Below are 13,551 nucleotides of genomic sequence, written 5' to 3'. Positions count from 1 at the left end.
AATAAGAAAGTCCATAGTAGTAAAAGGGAGGTCAAGAAAAAGTTAGATATTGAGAAGCCAGAGAGACAAGGGTAAACAGGAAAGTGAATCTGAAGGCCAGAAAGAAAGAAGGAACCCGGAAGTCTGGTGCTCTGATTGCCAGGGGAGAGACTTTAGTGTGGACTTATTTCCTGGGAACTACTATGCTCCCCAGGAGAAGCACGAAATACTGACTCTGCTTAGTAACTGTCACAGCTTTATCATCATCCCCAATTCTACGCCCTTCTCTGTCCCCATGCCCTCTTCTGTGGCCCTGCAGTTGTGCTAGTGACCCAGCTGAGTCAAAGGTTTATTTTATCTCTTGCATAGTTGGCTAAGCATGGTAAGTACAGGAACTAACACATTGTATATATATCAGATTTGCTAAAAGCTGCTGAATATGAATAAATGTGTTAGCTAGCTTGATTTAATCGGTCCATAATGTATACATAAATCTTAAGAGCACGCTGCAACCTATAACCATGTATAATTAACTGTTTGTCACCCTGAAAAAATATGAGTGTAAGTGGCGAGTTAGACCACAAGGGGCGTGGCATGTTTCTACATATTTCGTCTGGAAATCTGCTGTCACTGGGACAGGAATACACGCTGGATACCACTTGATTCCCTCTAAACAAGAGGCACTTTGGAGAGTTCTGAACCAAACAAATGCTTGGCTGAAAGCTAAGCCCAAACTGAGGCAGCTGAACCTCCGCTGACCTGGAGACAAGTGGACAAGAGATAAATGTTTTTGTTGCAAACAATTAAACCCAACCGGCATTGCCATAGAAACAGCAGCAGCCTGACTTGCTTTACAAATGGCCATTGGTGGCCTTCTGATAGCCGTGATGGGGAGGCGGCGTGTGAGAAGCTAGATTTGGAGGGCGATTTAGGAGTAAGGAAGGCACTGTACAAGGTAGCCAGAAAGTGACCAGGTGGTGGCCCTTTGCTAAGTTGTGCTCTTTGAGATGGAAGAGGCCAGACTATCATACTATTACAGTAATACTATATCAAGTAATAATATAATTTTGTTGGGGACAATAGGCCATATGGTCAATGTTCAGCCATCTTGTCCAAGTCTGCACCTTTAAGTCTCTGTCTTTCCCAGAGCTGCCTTTTCACCAGAAACTAGCTGACCCTGTTGTGGGTCGTCAGTTAGACTAAAGACAGATAGAGATGGAGCAACCCTGTTGTGGTTTAGCAGCTTAGACTAGAGCTAGATGAAGAGAGAGCAAGATGCCCTGTGTGGCAGGACATTATGACCCTGCCTGGAATTCCCTGTGTTTTGAGAAAAGCCTGCAGTTGGGTTGCTATAGCAATATGCTTCCCTGCCTTCTGACTTATAAAAGCTGCTGCCTGACTAATAAAGTTTGAGAGCTTGATCAATCAGACTTGCTCTCCTTCTTTGAGTCTTGCGTTTTCAACAGGTGAATTTCCTCCCGAGTTCTAATCGAACCCCGCAGGCCGGGGCATAATTTGATAAATAATATATATCATTTGATATAGTAATATCAAATGATATATATTTGATATTATTATATCAAATGATATATATTAGAATGGTTTGGGGATGATGGGAGGGGTGTGAGTTAAAGCACAGGTGAGGAGATCAGCCTTGGTGGGAAAAAGGGAAGTGAGCCAGGGTCAATGCACCAAAATTGACAGGAATGGCAGGAGTTCCGGGTTGATGCACGGATCTGGTTGGGGAAGTTTGAGGATATTCCATGTCATCACTTCTAAGAGATGTACCCCTTTTCTGGAATAAAGAGGGAAATATTGCCAAAGACAGCTAAGGCAGAAGCCACATCAGACTGTCTTTCAAATGGTGTGGATGACAAAGGCTAGCTTCAATAGAGGAATAGCTTTCAGATGCTTAGCTCATAGCTTGCTTTGGGGAGCAATGCAAGATGCAAATGTGAACACCTATAAAGTATTATTGAGAGAAACTAGAGATGCCATGAAAAGGAACATCAGTTCATAAATGGAAAGACTCAATGGTCAGGTGGCAAATCTCCCCAAACTGCTCCACTGGTTGGATGCAATCCTCATCAGAATTCTCCTTGGGAGTAGAAACTGACAAGAGGAGTCTAAACAATATATATATATATATATATATATATATATATATATATATATATATATTCATATTACATCTCAATTGTTATCCCATCCCTTGTATCCTCCCATTCCTTCCTCCCTCCCATTTTCCCCTTACTCCCCTCGCCTATGACTGTGACTGAGGGGGACCTCCTCCCCCTGTATATGTTCATAGGGTATCAAGTCTCTTCTTGGTACCCTGCTATCCTTCCTCTGAGTGCCACCAGGCCTCCCCATCCAGGGGACATGATCAAATATGGAGCACCAGAGTTCGTGTGAAAGTCACTTCCCACTCTCCACTCAACTGTGGAGAATGTCCTGTCCATTGGAAGAGCTTGCAAATAGAACTTGAATTAGCCACGACGACTTCTTAGAAGTACAAAGTCTAAAGATTCCTAATACAGAAGTTTAAGACTTATTTTAAGCTGCACCAATCAAGGCCCTTGTAGCACCAGAAAGGGGGGGGAGGACACATAGACAGATGACACATAAGAGACAGCTACAAATAGACTCACACACAGTCAAGTTCCCTTTTGACAACTTAACTCAATGGAACAATGACTTAAGGCGCATTTCTTCTGTAAATAGAGAAATCTCAAACATGCACACAAAAGCCTGCTCAATGCCCATGCCCATTAGGGAGGTATAAATCAAGACTATATACGTTATTGAAATGTCTACAATCTAAGACCTCTCATTGCCGGGATGTTTTACCTAGGCTCATGCATCCAAGGAACCATGAGCTGAATCCCTTGAAACCATGAGCCAAGATGAGTCTTTCCTCCTCTGTCATGTTGCTCTCTTGGGGACTCTGACACAGATACACAAGTGACTAGGGTGACAAGTAAAAGGCTTCCCTGAGGTCTGTGACTCATCCTAGTAAATCATCAGACCTGAGGTTGGCAACGTTATGACGGCAGCGTTATGACACAAATGGAGCACTGATGTTTCGTAAGGCTGTACACTGGAGCACTGATCACTGAGAGCAGTATAACTGATTGGTATAAAGTTAAATGCACATACCCCACATGATGCAGAAAGTCCACTCCCAAGGGCTTAGCAGAGAGCAAGCTTCTCTTTTTTACCAGAGAGAAACAGCAATGTGTTTGTACAAAGACTTGTGCATGTGTTTGCTCAGCAGTCTCATTCAATCACAGGCCAAACAGAAAGCAACTTAACCATCTGCCAACCGGTGGAGGGATAACCCAGTTGTGGTATGTCTATTCAGTGCGATAATAGCAACAACAAGGACAGAACTGGCAATCCATTCAACAACACGATGTGTCTCCCAACCAGTATATGAAGGAAAAATAAGTCAGGCAGAAGACTGAAGGTATGGTATGCTTCCGTTTATATGACATCCTGGAAAAGCCAAACTGTAGGAACAGGAAAGTGGTGGGGCTGTTTCCATTATACTCACTGGACTGGACGCTTAGTGACTGTAAGTGACTATGATTTGATTAACGTGACACAGGAGAAAACCAAGCCCCCAGATGACTCTCATGTGACAGAGTGGCTGAACAATATTTTTCAAGAGTTATCAGCATCATTGTGGCCTAGTGGGGAGGCAGATTTTCTCAGGTGTTTATTCACAGCCACAGATCTAGAGCTCTGGCTCCTCTACTCCAGAGAAAGAGAATCCTGGAATACGCGCCAGACTTTCCATAGAGTTGGGGGGACTGAGATGGGTCCCTCAGAGCTAAAAGAAAGTTCAGGAACATGGATGACAAGAGAAGGGAGCCCACACAGCAGTTTCAAGGTGAGGCTGGCTGCGTCCTTCCGACGGAGCAGGAGAATTCTCTCCTCCCGGAGCTCTTGAGGTGGAGGGTCCAAGTGTCACTCGGTCTGTTTCAGGTTTCTGTGTTCTGCAGCTAGGACGTCATTGTGCAGTCAGGCCTCTGAGTCCTTTGCTCAGCCTCCCAGAGCCAACAGTTTTTGACTTGCTAAGCATCACCTTTTATTTTCCCCCTTCAACCCTATTTATGATGAGTTGTAATTAATTGGCGAGTGTGCGTGTGTTCATGAGTGTACGCATGTAGCCGTGATACCTAAATCCGGTCTTAGCAGTTTACAACTCTTCCCTTCCAAACCTTTCTTCAAATCCTCTATTAGTTAGTTCAACAGCAAGTCTTTTGCAGCTAAATATGACTTAATCCTGGTTCTAAGTCTGCTGAGTACTCTTAAAGTTACTGTGACCTCTGAGGACTGGGTGCCAGGGTGCTAGAAAAACAGTTTAGAGCTCTCACTTGTCTCATTTTTCTCCCCTGCCCTTTTTTTCCCCCAAGACAGGGTTTCTCTGTGTAGCCTTGGCTGTCCTGGACTCATTTAGTAGACCAGGCTGGCCTCGAACTCACAGCAATGCACCTGCCTCTGCCTCCAGAGTGCTGGGATTAAAGGCGCGCGCCACCATGCCCGGTTCCCCAGCCTTCGGGTTCCATCATTCTGTAGCAGCCCACCCTCCCCCCGCCCACCCCCAACCCCCTCCCCCCCACCCCCGCCATGGCACTGATGTGTTCTCCATCCTTCTGTTAACGCAGAGAGAGTGCTCCTACCTCTCTCTCATACGCAGTTTTTTATCTTTAGCTGTTTAAATGGAAGCTTAAAAAATGTACATATCTGGAGGGAGCCATGTGTTGTGTTTTGATCCTGTATACACTGCATGAGGTTCACATCGAGGTAAGTTCATCTACTGCCTGAAGCATTTGTCATTTCCTGATGAAAATATTCATTAAAAAAAACACACACACAGTATGTGACCATGATTGACAACCATGTCACCAGCAGCAGGGAGCACAGCTCAGTGTTGCTGACTGTACAGCCTGAGGCGCTTCCCTCCCAGAGCCTCAGGTGCCCCATCTATGCAGCCTGAGATGGCCCCCAGAGCCTCAGGCACCCTATCTATGAGGCCTGAAGAGCTTCCCAGAATCTCAGATGCCCCAGCTAGGCTAGAGCGGGGATTCTTGGCTTGAACAGAAAAGAATTTCTGCGTGAGCCAGAGCAAGGCAAAGTCAGCAAACTCACTGTCCAGGGGAAAGGGCAGCCATGGATAAGGAAGGCCTCGTGGGAAAGGACCCACCTAAGCAGCAACTATGTAAGTGATTTGGGGACTTTGTAACAATGTTGTTTAAAGGAGATGATCTATAACTAAGGGTGAGAAAGAAGAAAAAGATGTGTTACTCTCCTGTCTTTATTGAAAGAAGGTTTTTTTTTTAAATGAAATGGGTGATTTATGGGAGCACAGGAAAGGCTTATATATGAGGAAGATGTGATGGAGACAGAACATTCATCAAAACAACACATACAGATGCTCTCACTCTACACTGGTCACACAAAGAGGTCAAAGCGTGCATTTTGAGTCTAATGAAATGATGAGGAACTCCTAAGAGTTCACTTAGGAGTCAGGTGACCCAGGGTTCAAATTCTGGTTTGTTTTTTACTAGCTACATAAATGAAGGCACGAACCACCTCTTTGCTTCAGTTTTACTGATACCCGCCTCCCATAAAGCAGTGTTAGCAGACTGGTTCCTGGTGCCCACTACTGCACCTCACCTCTGCCAGCTATAGCAGGATGGGTAAAAACAGCTGCCTTGTGAGAAATGGCAGCGTCGATCGTCTGAGGCTCCTGAATACCTGTTGAGCAATGTGCCATAATAAAATTGAAGCCTAACTTCCGTCCGATATCTAAATGTTGAGGTATAAAAGATGCTGATTGTAGGATTTTGATGACACTGTATATTCCCTTTGCATACGTGTACTAAAATGTTAAGTAATAGATGACAGAGAATATGATGTTCGTAGGTAGCTTTTATTCCTTCCCAAAACATTTAATAAAAATAAAAGGAGAAAGCCAAGCATTGTGCCTCACACCTGTGCTCCCTAGATGCCTGAGACAGGAAGACTGTTCCATTAAGGCAAGCCTGGGGTACATAGTGAGTTTCAGGCTAGCCCAGTCTACAGAATGAGATCCTGCCCAAAACAAAACAAAGCCTCCAACAACAACCACAAAAAACCCTAAAGAGAATTGGGGAAAGAGCTCAGTGAGTAAAGCACTAGACCTGCAATCATGGAGACCCAAGTTCAGATCCCCCAGAACCCACACACTCCCTCTCCTGGGGAAACAGAGGCAGGTTCATCACAGCCAGCCAAGCCTTGTTGGTGCTCTCCCTGTTCAGAGAGAAAGAGAAACGCTGTGTGGAAAATTAAGATGGCTGACACCTGAAGAACAGAATTGGCGGTTGACCTCTGTCTACTCACACATGCACACTCTCACACAGGAGCATGTGCACAAGCCCATACAAAGCCACACAGCCCACCCCTGCTAACAAATGAGAAACAAGTAGAGATTAAAGGAAAGAGGGAGCCAGCTGTGGTGGGAACAGACCACAAAGTGGCTGAAGAATGCCAAGAGGCAGCGTGAGGCTGTGACCTCAGTACGCTGGTGGGAAAGAATGGCATTTAAGTCCTCCACTTGTCAACTCGATACAACACTTTGTCAAGTGAAACTTTGGAGACTCGGGGATCCATGTAAACAGACAGTAAAAATGGGTTTGAGTTAGAGTTTAAAGTATCGAGGAAATCTCATTTATTGTGGTTGGGGAAAGAGACCTCGGAGCCAAATCTTTCCCACTATATAATGGCTCTTGTGCCTGACATAATTCGAGGTCATCCGTGGAGGGCTCTGATACGCAGAAGAAAAAAAATAGGAACATGATTGAAACCTCCTGTCTCCTGGGAAACAGCTGAAGAACATCTCAATGTGAGAAAATCTTCTGTTAAAAAAAAAAACGAGCCAGTCATAAGCAAAATATTTGATTAAGTTTATTGAACGGCATTAGATGAATAGGAAACATTAAAGAATTTGCTGCAAGAGACTGGTGTTTTTGTCTGTGTGGAAGATGTAAATAATAAAAGAAAAGATCATCAGGGTCACGGCACAAAGCGGGGGTACATCTGTATACTGCTGAAGAGCCTGGAATTTTAAACTGAGGATCTTTCCATGTTACTGGTTTTAATCCAAGACAATAAATCGTATACAAGAAACCTTTCAAAGTAGAAGGACTATTCTATCCTCCCCCCCCCCCCCCGCCCGTGGGGCTTTTCACTAAAGGAGACCTGCTCTGCATCACACCAGGCTGGCACTGCGTCAGCTTCCCAGGAAACTTCTGCAGACTATTCTGCTCACCTGCTTTTCTCAAGGGTGTAACACAATTGAAGCACATCCCATAAATCTCTTGCTAGGACAAAGCTACAGGGTCAGATTTGACGTGGAAGTTTTCATGTTACAATCCAGGACAGTTGAACGTCAAACAGCAGGTCTTTCGCCAAATGCCTGCCAGGTGTGTTGTCACAGTCATCTTCTAATACGCCTCACGGAGGACCAAGAACGTAGGTCACGTGTCGCCAAGGAGCTTGAGTGTCCCCCCTCTCAGCTCCTGCAGGGTTGCTTTTTTTAACCTACAGCCCTGTTTGTTTGCAGAGGGAAGGTACTTTCTTGGAAATTCTTCTACTAAGAACATAAGTAAAAAGCAGAGCAGGGATAAAAAAAAGGGGGGAGGCGGGTGCAGGTGTCCTCTGAGGGCCAGTGGCTTCAGGCAGCTCTTCTCTTACTCACTGGAGCTGGGGGAGTTGAAGACATGCTGTGAATTAAAAACAAAAAGAGGCCACCCTCAGATGAATGCCCACACGAAACTACAGGTTTCCTTTGGTGACATCAAACAATGGCTGTTGTGCACACTTGCTTCAATTTACTGAGCTGCTGGAATGAGTAGATCCTGGTCTAGCTAATTATAAAATATGATAACAGCAAGACAGGCATTCGTCCTACACACTTTTCCTCACTGTAAAATAGCCCCCGACTTGGCTGCAAGCTCTTAGTATGCTTAACTTACCTCCGCAGGAATTTTAGGATTCTTTGTAACCACTTAGCATGAGGATTCATGCATAGGACTTTCTTACTCTTGGTCCAGATCCTGGGGAGAAATAAACAAAAATAAAATGAAACAGTGGTACATTTTGGTCCACCTTGTATTTTTTTTTAAATAATGAAGAGAGTTAGTTATGAAAATAATTGTTCCTAGAAGAGTGACATTTGAGCAGGAGGTTTTGAATCTGGAATAAGAGATTTATGGTGTGAGGCCCAAGGAACAAGAAGACTACCACCGTTTGTGAACCGACGTGTGGGAGTTGTGGAATCCAAAGTTGACCCACTCTCATGGGTCATAAGTGGCTGTGTCCTGTTGATTATCTTTACATGAGCTGGAGAAGGGCCAAATAGCTGACTCCAAAGTTGTGTCACTTCTAAAGTTATATTCCAGTATCGCTCAAATGTTCAAATGTGATTTTTTTCCACTGAGCTAAGGTGAACAAAACAGACTTGTCCTTAAAATACTGTCTTGAAAAACATTTTATCTGAAAAAAAAATTGAATCTATTTTAATATGGAAGAAGTTTCAAAGTCGGTTTGTCTCAGTAACATTTCTCCAAGCCACCACTCGGCAAATATTTTCCTGATCTAAGAAATTAGTCAACAGCAGAGCCAACACTCATAGTTAATGGCTGACATTTGTCAAGTGTTGTACTCACTGTGTGCCATATATGAAGCATAATGAGCCACACGGTCATCTCAATTCATCCTGAAAAGGTCCTGTGCTAAAACAACTACTACCTTCTCACCTTCCGATGATGAGCTTGAATCTCAGCTCAAACAACATGTCCAAGATTGTACAGCAAGTATACCATGCCATAGGGTTACTTGGATTTCTGGAAAGGTCTGACTCCAGGACCCACATTTTAGCAACCACTTTCCAGGAGTTATGACCTGAATAGTTTCATTAAGGTTTTTCCCTGCAATGGAAAAGAAGGTCTCCCAAGCAATAGAAAACCAGGAGACTGTACCTACTAACTTGTATGACCTCAACCAAAATACAACTTCTTGATCTATGAGATTAAACCATGGAGCAAGAACATGGCTCCCTCAAGGCAGTGTCTGCCAGTTAGGTTTTGGAATCATAGTGGCAAAACAAGTTTATGCCACTTGGAATTTTTCACCCCTGACTAGTATGTGTTTCTCACTATAACTTGCAGCTTCCATTTCTATATCTGTTCAAATATGCTGTTCAAAACTGCCGAATTTTACAAGAAGATGTACAGTGAAACTTCGACTATTTCAAAGCAATTGATGTTAGGAAAGCAGAGACAATTAGGACATGTTACTTCCCTTGTTTGAGAGGCAAGAGCCTTGAGTCAAGGAACAAGAGATGTAGCCAGAAGGTCAGAGTTCTCTTCTCTGGCCAGTAGACCCCATGGTGAGACATCACTGGGGAGTTGGGGGGACGTAATTACGGTAGAATTAGAATGCTCATTGGTGAAGTCGTTGGCAAAAGTATAACTCCAGCATGGGGGAGAATTATGTATTTTTTTTTGATAACTTGCATTTCTACTTTGCAAGTCAAACACATCTGAACCCAGGTACAAAGCATTTGTTTTAAAATGGGACAAACAAACATAGCTGCTTAGAGATTTCCCAAAGCCTGAGGAAGGTCTCGGGGACTGAGGGTGGTGGCTTAGTTGGAGAAAGCTGGTCTACTCTCTGTAAGGTCCTGGGTCTCCTCCATAGCACTGTCCACGGAGATGGAGGAGGGGAAGGAAAAGAAGAAGGAAGAGGGAGGGCAAAGGGTGGCTGTGGGAAGAGGCTCCAGCCCTGAGGAAGAGGCTCTACGTAAGCTTCCTTCCAGGGCTTGTGTAGATGAGGTACAGCCTCGATGGCCCCTGGCTACAGGTATGGCAGGCACGTTAGCCTCTCGAAGCCTTCCTAAGTTAACTTAACCAGTTTCAGCCTCTGTGACCACCACAGAAAGACCTCAGTGGAGCAGCTAGAGAAATAAAATGAGTGAGCAAAGGTAAACCAGTTTCGGATTGCCAAAAAAAAAAAAGTGCTTAAATATTATGAGTTTTTGTTATTAATTTCTGATACTTAGCATCATCAAGCTGATCTCTGAGATTCCTGCTACGAATACTACTTTGCTGGTTACAATATATTCCATCTGATTTTCACTAGAAGAGAGAAATTATGTAAAAAAAATTTTTTTTCCTGCATCTTACACGACTTCATTCTTTGGGCAGCCGTTCCCAGGGGGTGTAACTTGGATCCGCTCTATGAGGCTTGGGCTGACAAAGCTTGAGGTCACTCTGGAACACCTACACTTTAAGTTGGTGTAATGGGCCTCCAGGATACCTGTAAACACACAACCAGGCAGTTCAACCCTTGGACATGCAACCTGGAAACAGAACTGAATTATTCATCTTCTATAGCGCATTTGAAGAGGCAAACACTTCAAGCCAGCACTTGGAGCTGCATATGCCTTTAGTTACTGTGTTTCTGTTTTTGCCCTGAGCTCTTTCAAATGTTTTCTACCAAAACCTTAATTGAAATGTACTTAGCTCTTCACAATGGTTACATCGATGGACATGCTACTTTGTTACAACTAGTGTCCTGTGAAATCAACTCATCTCTGTGCAGCAGAAGGCTGGATCCTGCCAGAGATTTCGGGAGACAGCTAGCATCTCCCCCTGAGTCCTTTCTCTCAGCCCGTCCACCCGCCTTCCCCACTTCTCTAAGAAAACACACAGAGGCTACGTCTTCATTTAGGTTTAATATCTTGGTCCTCTATCTTAGTCATAAATTATTACCAAAGGAAAACCAATAATAAAAATTGAAGACTGGCTGGAGAGATGGCTCAGAGGTTAGGAGCACTGACCGCTCTTCCCAAAGGTCATGAGTTCAATTCCCAGCAACCACATGTTGGCTCACAACCATCTATAACAAGATTTCTATCCATAATAAAGAAATAAATCTTTTTTAAAAATTCAAGACTGTTTTCAACCATAATACTTACTGGTTATAAACACTTTATTGGTAATTCAGCTCATGCATTTTCACAAAATCTAAGGGTTTGTTTGTTTGTTTGTTTGTTTGTTTTTAAGAAATTGATGCTGGGTAATCCAAGCTTTTGGGAGCCTGAGAAAGGATGAATTTTATTAAGGCCAAAGTCACTTAATGAGACCTTGTCTCCCAAAACAAACAAACAAACAAACAAACAAACAAAAGTTGTTTATCAAATCCTTTTTATAAGTAAAAGTGTCCAGTTCCCAAGGAGTTCAAAGTTCCAAGGGCTGAACAAAGGAACAATAATTAGAATGCCATGGAGCTGTTACACACAGACTCTATATTGATACTGAGAACTGAGCATCTCTGAGGGCTGACTTTGCCACCAGCAGCAGGGAAGCTTCCTGGAAGAGGAGAGAAATAAGAGTTTTAAAGGGTGAAAACGTTATATGAAGAGTAAGAAACGGGGGGGGGGGGGGGTGGGGGGAGGGGGTTTCATAAGAGTAATTGATTGTTTATCCTGTAAGCCCTAGTGTTTCTCTCTGCCCACACGTCTACCTCTCCGGCTGTAGGTTGTAGAGGCATCTTGCCACTTCCTGTAGGTGTTTATCTATTCACACAGAGACAAGACTCACACTCAGGCTGGGCGTCAGCTTCTCGCCTCTGATGCACTTAGTGTTGGGCCCTTACCATGTGCAGCTGCGCTGGGGTGGACGCAGAAGCCCAAGGTTTGGAGAAGAGAAGCGGCATTGAGAGTCAGAGCAAAGAAAAGTCATCCAGAGAGGCTTCTGCACAGAGGCCTGAGCTGACAGCCTAGTGATGCACACGCTATACATAAAGTCACGTGAACACTCACCGTCCAGGCTCTCCTCTTCTAGGAATAAAAAATCTTAACACTGTGAAAGCTTCCATTTTTAAAGAGTTAAATCCCCAGGAATCTGACACTTTAAGAAAAACCTAGGAGCAACTGAGCATTTCCCCCTTTGGTAAGACTTCCTCCCCTGTTTTGATTGATGGAGAAACAGAGAGGACCCACCTCTCCTCAAAGGCTAGAGAAATCAGAAGGGAAAGCGCTCACCGTGGCCTGGAGAGAGGCAGCTGGCCAGAAGCAGAAGCAGGGCTGCGGTGCTGAACCTCATTCTGCCTGGAGGTGGAGTTCAACCTTCAGCTCTGAGTCCAAGCTGTGGCTTCCCAGCTCTAGACTCCTATTTATTTATGCCAGTGAGGGCCCTCCCACTGCCTCTGTCTCCGGTAGGTCAGCTGCACTGTCAGTTCTCAAATCCCCCAAATATTGCTGAGCTAGCCTTTACAAAAAGAAAGAAAGAAAGAAAGGAAGAAAGAAAGAAAGAAAGAAATTCATCTTGCAAAATTGATGAATTTGCCTTAGAGTACTGTTAATATAACAAAACATTTCTTGAAAATGCAGATTTTTTTTTAAAAAATGTCAGGGATGCTGCTGAGATTTGAGGGTAGGAAAAAAAAAGGAGAATGATAACAGTTTGGAGACCCTCAAGTACTCTCTGTTTTAGTGCTAGAGATCAAACCCAGGTTCTCGAATAGGCTAGGTAAACAGCCTACCTCAGAACCCCTGAGCAGGCCAGTAAGGTCCACTCTAGGAGTGCTGTCACTGACTGTAGCCTTGATGGCTTCTCATAGTCCAGTTCTTCCATACATTCGGATGTGAGCTCTGTGACACTAGGGGCCTCTACATCGCTCCATTCTGGCCCCGCTCACTCTCAGTAGCTACTCAGTACATATTTGTACACCTGACAGACACTTCTTCACGTACAGATGCTCAAGCAGGTTGTGTGCAGTAGATTTTTCTACCACACTTCACCTCCTCACTTTGCTGTCTGAGATAATGCTTACATCCGATGGAAATCTTGAAAGGGGAAAGTGTGCGTTGGGTCCTTGGTGTACCTGTGCCGTGATGAAAGGAGGGAGGGAAAGGCTTTTTGAGATGAACATCTTTGAGCATCTCTGTGGTTGCACTTGAGAGTTGGTAAGCTGAGCACCATGTGTCAGTGGTGACTAGAGCACCATCTGTGGGGCCTTGTTCTGGGTTTAACTTAGGCATCTGTCAAGTTTGGTTTTGACGCCACCGAGGAAACAACTAGCCTATAGCCTTATCCAGTTCACTATGGGTTGTTTGGTTTAAATAATAATAAATTTGGTGTGTAGTGGCCAGTCTGGTCTCGCGCGACATTGAGCTACCATGGATAAATGTAGATGTATCACATGTGTTGGACCACTAAGAAACAAAGTTTAGTTTTCTGGAGGGATTTCCTGAACAGTTTGGTGCTATGAAACAATCACTGTTGTGAACGTTCAGTGCCTTCAGTGTTCCAGTGTGTATGTTGGTGGGGACACCTTCTCTGCATCAATGTCTGTAACTATAGAAGACTTAATCATGAGATAGTCTAAACCATCTGTCCTATCTGACAGTTCTAGCCATTAGAAAGATCTCCTCCTCCTCCTCCTCCTGTCTTCTTCTTGTTCTTCTCCTCCTCCTGTCTTTTTCTTCTCCTCCTCCCTCTCCTCCTCCCTTCCTCC

At 44.2% G+C, this 13,551-nt stretch overlaps 1 protein-coding gene across 2 annotated transcripts; it reads right to left on the bottom strand.

Moving 5' to 3' along the window:
- Positions 1–6,922: 6,922 nt before the first annotated feature.
- On the bottom strand, positions 6,923–12,193 carry CXCL13 (C-X-C motif chemokine ligand 13). Of its 2 annotated transcripts, none has more exons than XM_084759257.1 (4): positions 12,077–12,193; positions 10,215–10,347; positions 8,004–8,084; positions 6,923–7,751 (listed from the first exon to the last, which is right to left on the bottom strand). In XM_084759257.1, the coding sequence occupies exons 1-4, from the start codon at positions 12,135–12,137 to the stop codon at positions 7,703–7,705; spliced, it is 324 nt and encodes a 107-aa protein (XP_084615383.1). In that variant the 5' UTR covers positions 12,138–12,193; the 3' UTR covers positions 6,923–7,702. The 2 variants fall into 2 exon arrangements, with proteins under 2 accessions (XP_084615383.1, XP_084615384.1); XM_084759258.1 differs by having other exon boundaries at positions 6,923–7,731.
- Between the last annotated feature and the right edge of the window lie 1,358 nt (positions 12,194–13,551).

Source organism: Acomys minous (genome assembly GCF_964271855.1).
Source record: "Acomys minous genome assembly, chromosome: 15".
Classification (NCBI taxonomy): domain Eukaryota; kingdom Metazoa; phylum Chordata; class Mammalia; order Rodentia; family Muridae; genus Acomys; species Acomys minous.
Note: the sequence above shows the minus strand (reverse complement) of the source record. Positions and strands in the feature narration are given on the sequence as shown.